Raw genomic sequence first — 19329 nt, 5'->3', positions numbered from 1 at the left:
GGAGACATACCCAAACAGTGTTATGTTTACATTCCTCGGCGTCCAAGGTAGTGGGGATAATTCCGCGACGTTCATCATCCAGGCCTTGGCGACATATATATTGCAATCACTTATATATTTAGACGTATATTGACAGTTATATTTAGAAAAACAGAATTTTATTTCTGGTTCAAAGAGTTTAGTAGCTCACATAGTATTTAGTCGACTGTGTTTGATATCTTCGCCACGAGTCTGACTCGACGTTACGAGGCAAGGGGTCAATTTAAAGTGTGAAACGAAGATGGACAACGTGTTACGTCCGTATCTTTTGCAGTACTATTTCCGAAGGGTCGCGTTTAGAAGGATTAAGAATCTGATGAAATATCTGCATTGGCCCAGTAACATTTCTTCACCAATTCCTCGCTTCAAGGTCAATTCTCCGCAACCCGTCAGAGAGCCGCTCGCTGATCGAACGAGCCTCGCGAACCCCAAAAATCTGCCGCGCTCTCTTTTAACGATCGTTCCTCGGGGATCGGCCGTCGAAATTAGATCGCAGGTTTTGTCCGGTTCGTTAGAAAGCGTTTCATCGTGCTCGGAGTGGCTGACGGTTCGAGCCCCGTCGCTGGGAAGTGATTTTACCGGAAATTGTCGTTTAATACGTGAGATTCGGTGGCGCGGCTTGTCGCGAGCGCTGCCGGGAGAGAATTTATCTATCCGCCGTTTCAGTAGCTCAGTCGCAATGGCATTTCGTTCGTGGATCCCTGTTATAATTAAGCCGGTGCTGGGTGCAGGTGTCGTTGAAATTAATTCGCCGCGAGATACCTGCGTTTCAGCTTCCAACGATCGCGTCCCGCGTCGGCACGTACAAATTCGAAGCACCGGACTGTGCTCCATCGATCCGATCGAGGAAGACTGGCTAAACGGAGCCGATCTCGTTCGATTCGTGCATCAGGAAAAATATTCGCCTGCCTCACCACCGCGAGGAGTCGAGCTCCGTCGAACATTTTCGAATTATCGCGATCCGATGAAAAAAAAACGGATCCGCCGATGCTTACGGACAATGTTAGAATCAAACAATCCTTCCGGCCACGAAAACGCGACAATCCTCTCCCGGTCCCCCCGGTAATCTACGCTTTAGCGACGGGACAAAGAGCACGGCCGCGATCGTTAAGTGAAAACGAATTCGAGCGAAAATAACGGAGAAAATTCGCGGGAAACGCTCGCGGATTCCGAATGGTCGTCGCAGCTGTATACGGAATATGAAAAATCCCGGCGAAAAACCAGTGCCGATGGCCGAGAGCAGTTAATCACGTTGCAACGATGTAATTTTAACTACCAGTTCCTTTTTACAACAACTCTCTGCGGGAGGGGGGCGTGGAGGAGCGGAATGTTTGCCTGGAGGCGAAATTTCTGATTTTTTTTTATCGTTGAACCAATTTTCAAGCGCGCACGCATCTCTGTGTTACCGTTCTGCCCGTCGCACTAAAGAAACCCGGCAGGCCGATCGTTAAATTGCCCACGAAAGTTTTTCGGCAGATATGAAACATGATTTCGCAGTAAAGTTTTACTGTTCTTTTTGTCGGGGGATTTGATGCAATTGAATTAGGACCTGGTAAAAATGGGAGGAGAGTTCGTGCTCGCGAGGTCCTTTTATCTGTAATCTGCTACAAGTTGAAATCGGAATCGTTAACATTTTCATTGAAATAATGCACCGCGATCATCCGAGCGGCAATTCTATTTTGCGAGAACACTGTTTATATTGTGTTTCCGTGTTCTTGAATCAGCTGTGAATTTTACGTTTTATAGTGGTCAAGTCCTTTGAATGTTTCGTTTGCTGTTCATGGTAGACAGAAATGCGAGTCGAACTTGCTTAGAAGGAGCACATAATCTGACGTCATTAATTGTTTAAGGGAAAATTTTAGGTCCTTCAACAGCAACAGAAACTTCGATCGCAAACTCACCCTCACAATCTAATAATTTCCAGAATATTTTCCAGCTTCCATTTGGTACAGCACAATAATCGAGAGGTCTATTAATACATATCCGGTAGATAAAGCGTTAACCGTTAACAAAGTGAAGTCGACAAACGTCCATATTCCAGCTTCAAAGCATCATAAATTAACCATGAACAACGACGCGAATTCTATTCCCGTGTACACCCCGAAGTTGCTGCAAACAAGTGGAGAAGTGAGCAAGAAAAATTAGAAGAGCCAAAACAATTTAAACGTAATACCTGGCCGGGCTGTCCTCTTCGACTTTTCCCGGCGAAACAATTCCGTGGAAAAAGAGACGACCGAACGACATTTCATTGTCCTGGAAGCCGAGCATTCCGGCCGGCGAGCGCACAAAAGCGCAAACAGATTCCGCCGTTAAATGAATAAACCGTTCGCAACAATAACGCGACGCGAGATAAGAATTCAGAGCGAAGAGCGACGGGGATTGGAGGATGAGGAGGACGGGGGGGGGAGGCGAAGTTAGCGATCTTTCCGTTCGTTGACCAAACTCAATTCAATTCCCTTTATCCGCCACTTACCCTCCCGGACAGCTTCTATCTTATTCCGCCCCTGCCCGCCTCCGACCCCGTTTATTATTCCTTTCTGAAAGTTATTCCGCGGGAATGCAAAATACGCGCGGCGTGCCGGAACATGCCCAGGCTACGCTCGATAGGGGTAGAGGCTCGGAGAGATAGGGGTAGGAGGGAAGGAAAGAGGGGGAGATAGGGAGGAGAAAAAAAGAGAAAAAGGTAGCCAGGGCCACGTAGAAAGTTTCGCGTAACTCGAAAGATTAGACGGGACCGCGGTCGAACGTTGGTCGGGGCTGCTCGCCGGGGGTTGAAGAAGAAAGACTGTGGCTGCGAGGGCCGGGGCGCGCGGGCGACGGACTTAAAAACAATTGCCCCGCGGCGACGCGGGAATTTTAAACACACTTTTATCGCTCGTCCGGATGGCTTTTGTTCGACGAAATCGCCCGGGGCCGGAACGGGGTGTGAATCGAGGACTCGACGCACACTGTCCACGATCGAAGGGCTTTAAGGCAATTTACGAGGGGTTTTACGGTTTCAAGTGACGCCAGCCTGTCCCGATCTTTTTCCATTTCCCACCTTTATCCCGCCCTCTTTTGCCCCCCACCCCCTCTCCCCCCACCTCGCACGCGTCCACTTTACATTCAATGTTATTTTAATACCGCCCCTTCCCTCCGTTCCACCACCCCCACTACATCCCGCCAACGACAACGTACTTCCCATCCCCAATTGAATTATAAGAGGATGGAAAATTACCGCGTCCCCGGGGAATTTAAATAGGACGAATCAACGCTTCCGACGACGTCCTGGAAATTGGCTTTCGCGTCGTCACCGCTCCTCCGCGATTCCGCGCCTCGTGTGGAATTTCTCTATATATGTCGCCGAGGCCTACATGATAAACGTCGCGGAATTTTCCCCACTACCGCGAGGTATACCCCGTGAGGGGGCTCGGACGGAGTGTAAACATAACACGCCTCGGGTATGTCTCCTGCACGATGCACGACACTGGCAAGACCCGTGTTGTTGACATGTATCGAGAACTAACTGTACTCGACCGATCGCCGAGCATCCCAGCCCACTCGCGACCATGCTACGGGTAACGGTACGTTCCGAGTAGAAAGGGGATCATCCCGGAATAGTCCGACGACGGCACAGAAATCCGTATCCAGGTAATGTTGCGTGAAGTTAGTCTGCCCATCTTCGGACTTCCGGTTCGCTGCTTCCGAAGAAAGCTGGTGTTTTGAACAACGTGATTTGCCTTGCTAGATTTTGTATGCACGGTCGGTCGAAGGAGTCTTCATACGAATTAGGTCACTTTAAATAAACATAATGTTCTCTAAATAAAACTTGTTGATTAAAATCGTTCTAATCGTCATACTCTGTCGAAAAACCAGGACTTTCTCGATTATACTACCGTAAAAATTGAATCCTTTGGTCGTTCAACCTTCCTTATTTATTAGTTCATTGATACTACCACATTTTGACTAAACGTGGTCCAGTTTGTTTCCACGATTTTCAGAGGAATCTGAAATACAGTCGGAAGAGTCTCCCTACACTCTTCAGAACGGGGTAACTTTTTAAAAAATGGTTCTCGAATTTTTTGGTGAGTTGGAGATTTGTGACCTCCACCCTAAAATGTCTCCCCTGAAACAGAGTAAATTCTGTTTTGCGCGCGAAACTTCAAATTAATTATTTTTTGCATAAAATAATGTTGTGCGGATAGTGTAAATCGACCTTTACACGGTTTTTCGAGCCAGGGCGCGTTCGCAGAGGGCCCGGATATCGACCCATCGCATACGGTGTAATGCATAATGGCGTTATAGCAAAGTTTCGGGACCCCATTACCTGGCTCGGGTGTAATGTTATTAGGTGCAACAGTCAGGGTCCGCATAGCCGAGAGAATGCTCCGGGAAGATTTGAGTTGGCCCCGGGGGCGGTGGCAGGTTGGTTGGAGTCAGATTGATAAAGGCAGATAGAAAGAGCCCGGTGAGAAGTGTACGCGGTTCTCGCGAAGAGGGATGGCCGGGGTTCCACGGGGGTCCAAGGGGTTACCGTGGCGCAGGTAGAAGCATGGCTGCGCCGAGATTAATCTTCGCCCTCGACTAAGGAAGGAAGTTGGATTCCGTTTCCTGTCCGTAGGCGGTAGGTTCCGACCTTATAGCGAGGCTGACGCGGCAAGTTCCCGGGGGCGGTGGTGTTTCTCGGGGTTGGTTCGAGTTACAGACCAGTGGAGCGGCTAAACTCGACCCTTCCGCAACCACCCTCGTTTCTTCCTCGCCAGCCGCCAGTTTAGTGGCTCGTCTAGAGTTGTAATCGAAGCCCCCCTCCCCCCAAGCCCCTTCCCCATTTCGTCGTGTACAAATATTCCTGTATCGTTTGTAGGAGCTTCGTTTTCCCCGGGCTCGATTTTTCCAAGAACGGTCGCCGAAGACGCTGCTGCTTATTTGCGAGCTAATTTACAGAAATCCGGGATTGCACCTCTGTGACCACTTCATGGCAATGAAATTTCTTCAAATTGTACTGTATTCACACTCGCTTTACTAAAAAGAAAATGCTACAAATATGTTGGTAAAAGTTCCATAAAAAAATAATGAAAAACAAAGGCGTTTTATCAATTGTCTCACCGCAGTATCTAATGCTGTCATGTTACTCTTTAGAATTTGTAAATGAAACTATATTCTAGTAACTACTTTCACAATAAAACGTAGTCAATAAGAAATGACTCTTTTAATATTTTCAAAACAGTATCCTAAGACGTGTTAACGAATCACTAACAAAAAATTAAAATTTTCTAAGGTGCCCACACTGATTTCGGCAAATACGTAATTTTTTATAAACTTCTTTAGCGTAAATAAGTGTTAAACAAATCTCGCCTCCAGACGTACCAATGCACCGCAAATTGCATTAAATTGTTTAAATGAATTGCTCGATACGTTTCACGTATTTCCGCGTGCGGTTTATTCGTAAAATTTTTACTATAATTAATGATACATTTTCTCTCTTGTGACGCCGACATTTTGATCAAACTCAACGTGCATTATATCCGTGTTCTGTAAAATAAATTCCAATTTAGTTAAGAGCAGCAAAGGAAGACAGTGATAGAGGATTCGCTGGCCAAACATTTAAAATATTTACCAGCGGACCGATACGTTCCGTTGGTACACAATACATCATCGCGAGTTGTTGTTCAACGATATTTCAAGCCGCACATACCGCAATTTAATTTTCCAGATCCCTGCGGAAACGTGGAGTGCGTAGAACCGGAAATCTGTCAGCTGGACGACTCGAGGCAACCAGCCTGTCGTTGCGGCGAGCAATGCGGCCTTGAGTTCTCACCGGTTTGTGGAAGCGATGGTAAAACATACTCGAATGAATGTAGCCTCAAGCAGGAAGCTTGCAGATCGAGATTGTCGCTCAGGAAGGTGTACAACGGCGCCTGCAGCTCAGGTAATTTGAATTCTACCAGCGAAATCGTGTAACTCGCCCGCAATTGCTCCAAATCCCATTTACATCTCGCCGTTCATTATAGCGTATAATTCTATTACATAAATCAGCGATCTGGAAATCTGTCAATTACACAGAGGACAGTCTTGTCGTCAAGCTTGTTAGAAGTTTTAAACCGAGAAGACAGCCAAAGGGATCTTTACATAATTATGGGAAAAAACGATTATGAAATTCGCTTGACTGGAAACTTGTAAACGTTTAAAATACAGTTTTAATTATCTCAAAGTTGTCGTTTAATCACTTCGGAAAGAACGTTGCTGATATTCTAAATTATCAATCACTTTTTTGTATTTTTGCAAATCGGTCAAGCCTAGTCGACCGGTTAATTTTTAGAAGTAAGCAAAAGTTTGCCAATGAGAAAGTATCAATGCTCCACTTGAATCTATGAAAAGTTGAGTCTAAATTAATGTTTAAAAAAGCACATTCGAAATACGAATTTAATCGAATACCTTGAAAACTATTGCAACCAGACGAACGATATGCAGGGCAAAATTGTGTAATTTTCAACAAGGGACCGACGTACGAAAACAGATTTCAAGTATCAAAAGATACAAAGCTGACTTGTGTTCTAGCAATTTAAAAAACCCGAAATAAATTCAGAAAGGTGAACAAATAATTTTGTCCGGCCAGCGGCCAGAGTGATCGAACTAGTGTGCGCCGTACAAGATTCGCGTAACTCGACAAGAAAGTTCGCGGTTCGCCGCAAAACCGCATCGAGAGCCCAGTTCCATTTCTTTGCTCGCGATCTCGGTGGTCGAAAGTTTGTCGGGAACAAACATCGCGTCGGTGTCCACTGTTCCGCGATCGGCGAACAAAACCTTCGCCGACAGACGGGGACACGGTCGGTGATTTGTAATCCGCGCCATTGTGCAGGAATCAATCCGTGCGACGAAGCGAAGTGCAGCCCGTACGAGCAGTGCGTCATTAACCGACAAGGGATAGCGAGCTGCGAGTGCGGTCCGGAATGCGAGCCGGTGATGAGACCGGTCTGCGCCCGGGGAGGCAGAACGTACACGTCCCTCTGCGAGCTGAAGAGACAAGCCTGCTTGACGAAGACCAACATCGAGGTCGCGTACACCGGCACCTGCGGATCTAGGGGACCATGCTCCGAGAAGGTCTGTTGATTGTCTCTGCTACGCAAGAAACGTACGCGCGAACCATAACCGCCTTGCTACGTCATATTCGCTTGGCAATTGTCGTGGCAATATAATTCACAATTGAATCTCTGCTGACATGAAACTGAAAATCACATTGTTAAGAACGAGAAAGTATCAAAATCTTCCTAGATATTTTAACCGTGGTCAATTTAGTGTAATAAAAAAAAGTTGGTTAAACTTCACTTTGAGAACCCAGAAATTTTTCACTTTTTACTATATAATCCTGTACATCTTGGCGAGAAAATGCGAAAAATCGAAGTATCAAGGCGAGGAATTCACTGGTTCAAAAGTTACGCGTGTTTAAAGTTAAGAAGAAGAATGTAGAAGAAAGTTTTCATCTCTTGTAAAACGATTCTCTACAGAAATGCATCGGTTAAGTAAAGTATTGCTGTAAATACTGCAATTTTGATTTCGCACAAACCTCCGCAGTGTACCTTTCAATTAATTTGCGACACGGCGTGTTCATGAAGAAGCGAATTTCCCTTATTCGCGTTCAGATTCACTCCACTTTGTACACGGCCGGGGCCACAATCCCCATCCTTCTGGGCGATAAGGGTGCTTAATCGCGACAGGGATACCAGGGTCGCAATATGGCCACGTGAAAAACGCGGGGATTCGTCGGCAGCCAATGAAAACGCGGCGAGATCGCGTTGGCCGAGTGTACATTCAATTCTGAGAATTAAAGTGCCGCGCGTAAATTCCGCGGGGCCCCCGGAAAGTATTGCTCGCGATAGATTATCGGCTTTGCGGGGAACGTTTCCGCGAAAAGGGTGGTCCCGTGGAATATCCGGTCGAAACCATCGTCGAAAAAGACCAGCGGCGCCGGGAAAGTTTCGAGATAAGCGTGCGAGACCGCCGCGATTAACCCTTCAAGGACGACGCGCAACTGCCAGTTTCTTTTTGTGCGACCAACGGCTCTACGAGGTTATGTTACTATAATTTACAAGAGATTTAGACTTTTTGACATTTTCCAATCTCAAATTCTGGAAAGTACGCAACAATGTCCGAAAGTGCAAAGAAACCTAATAATTCATTTTGAAATAGAATAGAATACATTTAACCTTGAAATTCTCGGCATAGATAGAAATGGATGAATCAAACGTAGAAATTTAAGGAATTTCATGTGGGCGCACCGCAGAAACATAAATATTGTGAATCTTACAGATTTCCTTACTTTCTTGTGCCTCATATTTCTACCTTACGTCATATGCCCACCCTCTCCTCTACTTGCCACTATTATACCCGCCATTCCTTGTGTTTTTTCTCTCTCATATGTCTCTACTTCCTTGTGTGGTATTTTTTTCCGAATCTATCCTTTTTGCTACATGGTTCACACCGTTATCTTTCTTTTCTAGCTCCTCTCGTTTTTCTTTCCCCCACAGCTCTGTTGTCTTCTTATTACCGTGACTTTCTCCCATTCTGTCATCCTCCAGCGACAGCCTATCTCTCTTTTTCTCTTTATATCTTTTTTGTCTCCTAACCTCTCTTCCCTGATTGCGACTTCTTCCATTTCCTCATAGTTTCTTACCTCTCCTTTCCCAACTTCCACAGCCTCTTCCGCTTCTTCTCCGCCTTTCTTTCTTCCGATAATACTTATTCTTGTTCTCGTCTTTTAAAAATTTTTCAACTTTATTCTTACTTACCTTCCTTACTGCTCTCGTTGCCTCGTATCCTAACCTCTATCCTCACTCGAGTGTCTTGTCAGTTTTCATTCATCACACTATTTTCTCTAAAATCCTTATTTACACGCTTCTCGCTGTACCGGTATAACTACCTGTTTAAAGAAAGGTTTGCTCTGTATAGCATACGAAAATTCTTTTACGCGCATGCGCGCCCTCTATCCTAGTCCTCTGCTCTACTCTTTAGAGCAGCGCCGCCATTATTTGTTTCCCACTCTACCTTATCGGCGAGTATAACCACGCTTCCGCCATGGCCCGGTCAGTTTCATCTCTGTCGTGGCGCAATGTCACGTAACTAATCCGGTAATGACAGAGAGTATTCCCCACAATTCCCCTGGTCCGACGATACCGGTCAGTATGGCGCACAGATGTCGTCCCTGGAGGATTAATCTAACTTTCGTCTTGGGGTGGAAAAGAGGGGAAACAAAGGGGGCGCGGCACCGCGTGCGTCTTCCCGACCTGACAATCTTCCGGATAAAGGGAAAGTCGATGTGCAGAGAGCTGTTTTCTCCGCAGATTTGCCAGTGGGGCGCCATTTGCGCGGAGACCCGCGGCACTGCAATCTGCGAGTGTCCGACCTGTCCGGCAGAGTTTCAACCTGTCTGCGGCGATGACGGCATCAGCTACGGCAACGAATGCAAGCTGCGCCTCGAGGCTTGTCAACATCGTCGAGAGATCCGCGTGCTTTACCAAGGACTCTGCAGTGAGTAACAATCTCCCATCGGGACCTCTGATTCCCTTGAATTATTGTTTTCAGCCCGGATCCAACAAGCGCAACCCGGGAAGACAGACAATTACAGCTGAACGTCCGCTGTACCAACTAATTAACTATGCTACCGGATGTCACGCGCAGTGACTGAAATCAGCATTCGGACATGCTTCGCGGTAGAATAAATTCTTTTTTAGGAATTGTTTTTTCAAGTAATTATTTATCAAAATATTTGAAAAAAGAATCTTTTTGCCACTCTAATACATCTCGGAGAAATATTTCGAATTGCTCGCTTATTTACTAAATTAAATTAAGTGTTACGAATCAAATCCAAGCTCGCCATATCTCGGGAATCATTTTATCGAAATAGAGATGCATCCAAGAAAGACGCCGCCAGCCCTAAGGGAGAAATATTTTTAATATTTTCCGTGGCTTTTATCTTCGATATGTGGTTGCAAATCGTGGACTCCGTACGAGATTTTATTGCTCCACAATACCAGAGATAGAATCGAATCGAAATAAGTCAGGAAACAGCACTACCCAGATTACCGGGCTGCTTCTGATTCTACTTGCCTTTAGTGATTCTCTTAGTTTCTGCTTTCTCCTTGTTGTGTATTGGAGACGGTCGCCCGTATCGTCCGTACCGCATATCCTTCTCTATACAATTTATCTTCAATTTTATTTCGCCACTCGTGCCATTCAAGTACGTTGGTAATCTCGAAAAAGAGGGACTTTTTCAGACCGACTTGAACCTTTGAACGACAGGAAACCGGGTCACTCGAAACCTCGAAATAAAACTCTGCTTAAAGTGGTCTTGCCTTTTATACATTACCGGTCGATTCCCTTGCCCAATTTTTCTTACATAAACGAAATTTTCAATTACCTTTACAACAAATTATATCTCGTATCGAAATCCACCAGACTCTTTAAGGGTGCAATCAAAATATACAGATTTTATTCAATCAGCACAGAGTCTGTATATTTCAGCACAAATTGTGTACAAAGTTTAATCATCTGTAACGATGAAACATAATATTGCTTTGCAGTTGTTGGTATCTTCGTTTTAGTTACAATATTGCTGCATTATTTTAAAAAAATTTTATATTTATTTCAATATTACATTTACACTGGAAAGCAAATATTAATAACTGGAAAGTGGTAATTCTTTTCGACCAGCAAGAAAATATAAAAATTACACTTTCCGTTTGCAAAATTCAATGAAGTTTGATCAATTTCAACGTGAACTAACAATTTCAGTAAATATGCTGCCACTTTGAAATTATCATTGCTGTTATCTCAATTACAATGCCGTTGCGTCGCATTATTATTGCTTAACAATTTCTGTCAGAAGGGAAAGAAATTTTAAATTCACTGCAGTTCTACGTTCACATTATTGTGCACGTACGTTGCAAAGATAGACATACGTTAGGCAATTTATTAAAAGTATGGAAGGTAAATATTAATAACTACAAAGTGGCATATCTTCGCGACTAACAACAGGTAAACACGAAAATTAGATTTTCCCTTCGCAAAAATTTCAATGCTCTTCTACAGTCGGTAAACGTTTCAGCCATCATGAATCGTTTATTCGTGGAAGACTGTGAGCCATTAACCTGTTTGCTCTCGCTAAAAATGTGTTTCCAGTTCTTGCTGAAAAAAGAAATCTCGGCGATGCGTCGAATAAGTTGATAGGTACTTAGCAGAGAGTCGACTCTTTCGACTTCTAGTCGTTGAATATGGAGCCCATCTGGCGCGAGGTTGACGACGTCGCCCAGTTTTAGACAGTCGGTTCATTCTCGCGTTCTTTCTTCGGGGCGCGCGCGTTCAGCTTCATGGAAATCGGTCACGAATGCACGCCAACCCGACACGAAACAAACGCACAACTCGACGCGACGGGGTGGCCTCGCGACTGCTGGCTGCCATGTGACACACGGCATTGTTCATTTCCAACGCAAATTATTCCCAACGCGTTCGTGCACCGATCTCCTACCAGTCTTCACGAATGCCTTCTCGATTCGGGTCACTCGCACCGGGCTCGGTTAAATATTAAAGCGTCGGTCAAACAGACCCTTTCTCTCCAATTTTCTATTCGAGCGGAATTTTTTGAAAATGCAAACATGTTGACGAACATGCGCCGTCTAACAAGAATGATATTATAGTACAGCGAATTCTCGATATATGCCAACGACACAGGACTTGTCAGCGACATGTATCAGCGGCAGTGGGTACATTTCCGCGACATTTATCGTCCAGGCCTTGGCGACATAATGGGTGGCTGTAATTTGAAGCAGTACAGAGATGAAAAGAATTTCAGCGTAGCAACCCATTGTGCAGGGTGTCAAGGAATTATGAACTCAGTATCTTTTTTTCATTATAACATGGAGGCATGCAACCGACGGGATAAAAGTAACGGGAACTGTAATGAACAATTGCCGCGACTTAACAAGCCACTAACAAGTTTTCCGACCATTCGGAGGAACTTTGTAATTCCTTCTTGATCCGCATTGAACTTCTTGACAATGTTTAATTGGCAATCAGACGGTACTAATGTAATTTAATGCTAATAAACCTCCCGGTTGCGCGCTGCTTTTGCAAAGAATTATCCCATAAAAATGCAAATCCGTTTAACAACAAATTCTTAAGACACAAAGTTTCGTTATCGATCACCATGCAAATACCATTACAATGTCAAAGGATTCTGTTTATTGCATGCAAATTGTGCACGGTGGACCGAGCGCCGATAAAAAAAAAATACCCAGTTGCCTCTGCGAAGCTCCGACGAATTTCGTCCACTCGGTTCATGTAAATCTAATAATTTGAATCTCCGGATGGACGTAATGGGCCCAGTCAACCGTTATTAATCATCCTTCGAGTCCTTCTCGCCCGCTCCGACTCGTTAATAAGGTTTCCTCGATTATTTACACAGGACGTTCTACTTCTGCTCGATCGATACTCAATCAACGAATTTCTCGTGGAAAAATCTCCGATGGGCTGAATTTCACGGGCAGCTGAGAGAAAACAGACGATTCTGGAGAATTAAATGTGCTATCAAATTATTCAGTACAAATTAATTCGACAGTGCTTTCTTCATTTTCTCGTTCCTTTACAAACCACCAAAGCACAGTCGAGTTTTAAATCTCCAACATTCTCTATGCATCTTACCAGGAAACCTGATTTAGAACCAATTTAAAACGAAGTTACAATTGATTAATCGTACGGGGCTGCGAATTCATTTCTGCGACTTTCAATTCGTCGATATTCCGATGTGTAAGCATAAATCTTCGTTCACCGTTTCTATTCTCCGTGCTAATTCCAGTTCGGTTAAACAGATTATTAATTTAGGTATTCGCGGAAAAATCATTTTCAGCAATTCATACCTCACTTTTTAATTCATAAAATACAAGGGGTTCTAAGGCTCAGTTCGTTCTGCGCGTGTGTTCCATTAAATCGCTATTCTTACCGATCACGGCCAGCAACGATTCATCCAGCCCGTTTGAATAATTTAAACTTCCGTTTCCACGGTTGTTTACCGGTAGTTCCACATATAAGCGGCTTCGCGTCTCATTAAAGAAGCAGCAGTTCGTTCAAAATTTCATTAGCATGATCCAACGTACGTATTACAGAATTTCGATGATCGCGAGAGAGTTTTAAATTTTCAAGTATTCCGACAGAAATCTTATTCTCTCGAATGAACTTTTATTTTAAGACTCCAGGTCGTGGAGAAATGACATTACACACAGTTAGTCAGAAAAGTTCTTCTAAATTTCAAATATTTGAACAAATAACCGGAAAATTGACGTGACGTTCTGAAATGGCTAAAATTTCAAATGAATGTCACTTTTATTCTCAAATGACGTTATCGAAAATAACAGTGGGAAATAATTTATTTCCATTTCAAATAAAATATGCCCGGGTCCGGTGTACACTATACCATTATTCATAATTAATATACGCCCAAATAACGTGTTCGACAATCACAATCGCATATCGCACAATTTTCTGGCATCGCCCGCACATTTTCGAATTTTTTCCGCCAGGGGTAGTATTCGTATCCATTGCATAAGCTCGAACAGGATTTTCTAAACCAATTAAGCGCATATGACGAGTATACACGTCGGACTAAATCTCTATTGCGGTGCGGTTGACGTTATAGAATTGTTAATTTCTTATCGAATAAAAATGTAATTCTTTCTCATTTTGCTTCACTTTTTTCGTCAAATTTACAATACGCGGCATTTGGCCTGCGTTCGACGTGTATACTCGTCATTGCTTGATTTCTGCATGTTAACTGGTTACTGGTAACTCATTGCTTGTTAACTGGTTAAAGGCGAAAAACAACCATGCGTTTCGATTCCCGTGGAAAACCTCTACCAAATTATAGCGAGACATTGAATCTATTCTAGAACCCCCGAAAAATTCGTCCTGCGTCCGAGTCGTTGAAGCAACCCCCATATCTGCCGCGCGGATCTACCAAAGAAATCCATTCGGCTGTTCGGCAGGGGTCTATCCTCGAAAGATAATTTGCATGGTTTAAAATCGCGTGAAACTTCTGGAACGTGCTGCGGGGATTCGGTTCCATGCATATCACGGGCCGGGGCGACTCCTCTGCTCGCTGAAATTGTATGAGTTGTTACCCGGCGGCATGCACGTTGCATATGCATGCAGCTTCATCCCGCCAGCTCCTCGACGATGCACACGAAGCTAAGTTCTGCTCTCGGTGTGCGTCGATCGGCGAAGCAGCGGGATTCCCGGCACTGTCGTCAGCGCGGAAATCTAGAAGCCACCCCTGTCGCCCTCCCGGTCACGGGAGGTCTTCGATCCTAGGAAGAGGCCGGGAAGGCTTGTTACCCCCTGCTGTAGTAGCATCATCGACACGTCGTTAAGAACGGGGGGAGAGCAAATAAGCTAACGCTCTTTTTCTCTCCCCCGGTGCCTCGATGAATTCTAAAGACAACTTCTCGGCTGCAAATCCTACTTCAATGCCACCCGACTCCCTTTCACCCTCTTTCTCCCCCTACAGTGTCGTCCTTCCCTAACCTGCTTCTCTCTCTGTCTCTCTGCTACCCTAGTCCCCGCATTGTTGCCGGATTTAACCGCCGCCACCCACCCGGCACCCAACCAGCCAGATAATTTCCCTCGAAACGGATGCAGTTATGCAAATGGCGCGGCCGAGCGCGAGCGAGAATCTTTATTAATACCGGTTTGAACGTCGGCCAGGAGCCGGGGCGCGGCGCGCGGCGGGCCTCCGGCTGCAACAGGGCAGCTTTTGTGGCAGCTCGGCGTCGATGCCCCCGGATCACGGAACCGGAAGAAGCCCGAAACAATTCAACCCACCGTTTGCAACCGGCGAGGGTGGGGAGGGGCGGGGACAGGGGTTACTTGCACCGTTGCAAAGCGTGGAACGCGCGGCTGCAACGTAGCGCAAGCCGAGATAGGCGTGCGAGATATCGCGCGGGCTTCTACGGATCCGGGCCGAGTCCGACTCCCGGATGACGAATGGCCCCGGGACCCCAGCCCCCAGTCTTTTTGCCCTCGCGGGCAATTACCGGGGAGATAGATCGTCCCGTCCCGGCGAAACTGCCGGCCCCGATAACCGGCCTCCGGGATCCCTCGTTAATTGGTAATCGTTCCTCCGTTGTTTGCTTCTAGATGGATGCGAGAACAAGAAGTGCGACCACTACGCCGAGTGCGAGAGCGACAGCGCCGGCGAGGCTAAGTGCGTCTGTCCCAGCAAGTGCGAGAGTTCGGTAAGTGAACGTTATATGCATGTTATCGCGACGACCCAGATGCTCGCTGCACGCGATAACGGCCACGCTTCGCGAGGGCGCCGTGACCCCCTTTAACCCCCACGGGCTCGTTCGATGCCGGGGAACGGATGCGATCTTTGGGAATTTTTTGAAACGGGATTAGTAGTCTTATCGATTTCAACTCGTCTCGGTCTTGGCGACTCTTGCGAGTTTCTTCCATTTATTTCACCATTTTCAGCATTAACACTTTAACCCATTTATAACGTTTCAAAGAAATATTAATTTCTTTTAACTGAAACACGATCACTCTCGGCGAATTGATCCCAGAATAGAACGAATGGAGCAAACTGTGTGCTGATCAAATTAAACGCATCGACAGAAAAATAATTAGCTGATTGTGATATTGAATCGTGAGACATCCTTTACACGAAGGCGTAACCCATTCGTAGTTGGTTTGACTTGAAGAGAAAACGTTACAGAAAACGATAAACTCATTAGAAGAATAATTGTCTTATATGAAAGTGCTTAAAAGGAACTAACTACCGTCAAACATAATGAATCATGAAAGATACCAGTCTACACGTTCTCACACCGAATCTTTGCGTTAGCCCTCGGTCGTTAGCTAGACCAAAGTAAAATATTCATACGATGATGGATGAGCTGTCGCGTGTGCCTATACACAGTGTACCCGAAAACGTGGTACAACTGAAACCGGAGGTGATTGCTCACGCAAAAATGAGTGCAAATTATAAAAGTAAACTTTGTCCACCTGAGACCCCATTTCGAAGAAACTTGTGTTGTTTCACCCCTTCCCTCGTGAAACAGATTCGTGTTGTAATTTACGAAATGAATTTAATATTAGAGTAAGGGACCCAGTTACTGTGGGGATCCCAATTACTGACCTTATATTAATTATACTTACTTTTAAAGCATAATGAATATTAGAGAAGAGGACAGCACTTGGCACTCCCACAGTAATTGGGTCCCTTACCCTAACTGTTATTCGTCCCTTTCGAGATGCAATAATTTATTTAGAATAATTCAAATGAATTGCTTGCAAAGAATATAGAACTTATACAAGAAGTAGAATATATAAAGGGAAACAGTTTCGCGATGAACGCGATTACAGGAGAAATCGTAAAAGATTGAGAAATGAGAGCGTGTCTGACCATCGCTTGATGTTTCTACTTACGACGGGGATCAGTATGTTACACGTATCGGAGTACTTTTCGAAATTGATTTTCTCGAGCCCCCTCAGTATCATTACGAATAATGTTTTCATTAATAACTCTCGATTTACTTTTTCATAAATAATCACCCTTAATAAATATTGAAATATTGATCGGACGACTAGGTGAGGTTAAAAAGAAATTTTTAAATACTCGAAAGTCTCAAGTAATGTCTAGAAATGGTGACTTATTATTTTTATTATATTATTTTTATTGTTATTATCCTTCTTTTATCATCGTCAATTTTCATATAAAACTCATGATTATAATTTAGTTAAATAAATTGGATAGCCTTTGTAACCACATTTTATTAAATTCATCGTTAAAAATTTATTTTTCATCCGAGTCCATACGAAACAACAATGTACATTTCGAAAATTGCTTTACACAGACTAGTATAGAAGTTGTTTTTCGTATTCATATTTCTACTGTAAGAATATTCTCGTTCCTTGCTAAATAAATGTCGCATTTTCGCCGGGTAAAACGACGTTTACAAGATCGTGAAATAGACCATCCGTTTCATCGATGGCGACCGCCCATTTAGATCGATCGGGACGGACAGCATTTTCATTAAAAACTTTCTATCAGTTGTTCCGTCCTCAGACTCTCTATATTTCCAATTTCGCCTGTTCCTCTATTTACCTTTTTAAAACTCAACGCTGACAGGCCAACGTTTGCGACATGGCACAATTTAAAAATTTCATCGATATTGCAGGTCGCAAATGGTGCGAGCATAGACACGAAATATTGTCCCGTTGCAAACGTGGACATTTCCAAAAAAAGAGAAAAATATGAAAACTTTAGGTACGCAATAAACTTGTCAAGTTTGTTAAAACAGTAAAAGACAGTAAAATACTAAACATTGCATTGCTGTAGAGAAACCTTTGCACGCAAACGTCTATGGCAAGATGGTATCTATGGCTGCTGTGTTTATGGCAAGCGATTAATAGGCTTGCGTTAAATCATTCTATCTGTTGATGGTTCCCGAAGGTGCAAGTACGTAGACGAACTGTTAGTTCATGGAAACCGTTTAATTGTTTACCATCGTCCGTTCAAGTCGGTGAATTAACAAGTCCGACACTAAATCTCCTGTTGCAAAAGAATAGAACTACAGAAAAATATAAATTTAGGGGGCAATGTTTTATGGTAAAATTTCTGATAAATTTTCTGTTTCTTCATACATTTGGACTGGGAGTGTCTTTAGGATACTGATTTTTATATTGTCCTTGTCTACAGAAATTTCTGTTGCCATATTTATCAATCTAATGAACTTAAAAAACAATCATAATTATTTATTATTTGATCTAATGAAATTTTTTTAAAAACCTAATCATATAAAAAACAAATACTTTTAGCAAAGTAAAATTTTAAGATGATAAAATAACATTGAAATAACGTTGCGACAAGTCTTTTTAGAAATTTCAAACTCGGTGTACTATTGGCGAGAAAAATTGTAATTATGAAAATTTACAAAAAAGTAGTATCCATTTTGAGGGTATTTAATTAGCTTCTTTAATTTTCCTCTAAGAAGGCATACTTTCTAATGTGTTACAGAGCTTAAGTTTTTAGTAACAGATTAATTGCCATGCTTGACCTTTAATATCTTGATTTGCTAGCTAAAAAATATTTTTTAGGAGGATGTTCTGCCTTTAACGGAACAGCGAATGCACACGACCGTCGCAGGAATGTTCAAAGAACTTAAGGAGAATTAAATACAAACAATTTTTACGTTCGCTAAAAATTTATAGAAACGGAAAGCGCACCCCAGTAGAAACGAGGACATGAGTCGAAATACAGGCTTCCACCTTGGCTCTCTGAAAGCGGAACTCCGAGGAGATCGTCGTAACTAGCTTATTGACTGATCGTCGTACAAAACTCGCTGCGCTCGCTGCGAGCTTCTTAAACCGGAGGCGTTCCAGTTTTCTCAATCGTCGGAAAGGAAAACATTAAAAATCGAGATAGCGGCTCATCATTCAGTCTGGGAGATTAGAGAGACGGGCTATACCAGAACTATCTCTACGAATCCCAACGGGGACTCGTGGAAACTCGTAGCTTCCTCTCGGAGGAAGTTAGAGGAGAACGAAAATAAGAAGAGGACGAAAACGAACAAGAAGAAGAAGAAGAAGAAAAAACGTAGCGGGCGGCCTTATCGCGTGTAATCCGCGACGGTTCCGGCGGATCCGGTGGAATAAAATTTCCCCGAGCACAAATATTCGTTGGGAATGGAGAGCACGTCAGGGCCCTCCTGGAGATATCGTTATCCGGCGAGAGTTCGTCGAAGTCCGGTGGGGACACGCGCCGGTTCAGAAATTCACGGATTCGTGGAACGTCCTGCTGACAAAACCACGAACAATTCCCGTTCCTTTACCCCCATCCCCCACCCCCGGCCACCGTCAACGTCGTCGCCGTCGCCCCGTCGTCATCGTCGTCGTCGTCGCCGTCGCCGTCGCCGCGTTGCTGGTCGTTCAGATAACTGCCGGGGACCGGTGCATGCTCCTTTTTCTAAGAAGGAAAGTGGTCGGACGTGGCTAAGGCGACGGCCCTCCGAGCTATCCAAAATTCAACGACGACGAGAACGTTACAGGACGGTTATGGGACAGGCCGACGCGGAACCATCAACCCGAACGACCGTCCGCGACGGCACGTGCTATCGTCCCTTGATGCTCCAGGGAGACTGACATTAAGGGACACTCTGCCCTTCCCGCTTGTTCGACTCTTCGTCCTCGACCGCAACCTCCGTCCGGAACCGCCACCTAGGTGGCATTAACCCTTTCACAATTCGGCCACAACGATTTCGACGCCGC

General features: G+C 44.4%; 1 protein-coding gene across 1 annotated transcript in view; it reads left to right on the top strand.

Moving 5' to 3' along the window:
* Positions 1–19329, top strand: part of LOC143353351 (agrin) — a 602368-nt gene that overhangs the window by 547297 nt on the left and 35742 nt on the right. The window contains exons 7-10 of the mRNA XM_076786600.1: positions 5732–5947; positions 6878–7119; positions 9357–9543; positions 15199–15296. Coding sequence (XP_076642715.1) covers positions 5732–5947; positions 6878–7119; positions 9357–9543; positions 15199–15296 — 743 coding nt within the window. The remainder of the gene's footprint in view (positions 1–5731; positions 5948–6877; positions 7120–9356; positions 9544–15198; positions 15297–19329) is intronic.

This window comes from Halictus rubicundus, chromosome 4, assembly GCF_050948215.1.
Source record: "Halictus rubicundus isolate RS-2024b chromosome 4, iyHalRubi1_principal, whole genome shotgun sequence".
Taxonomy (NCBI): domain Eukaryota; kingdom Metazoa; phylum Arthropoda; class Insecta; order Hymenoptera; family Halictidae; genus Halictus; species Halictus rubicundus.
This window is presented reverse-complemented; position numbering and strand designations above follow the sequence as displayed.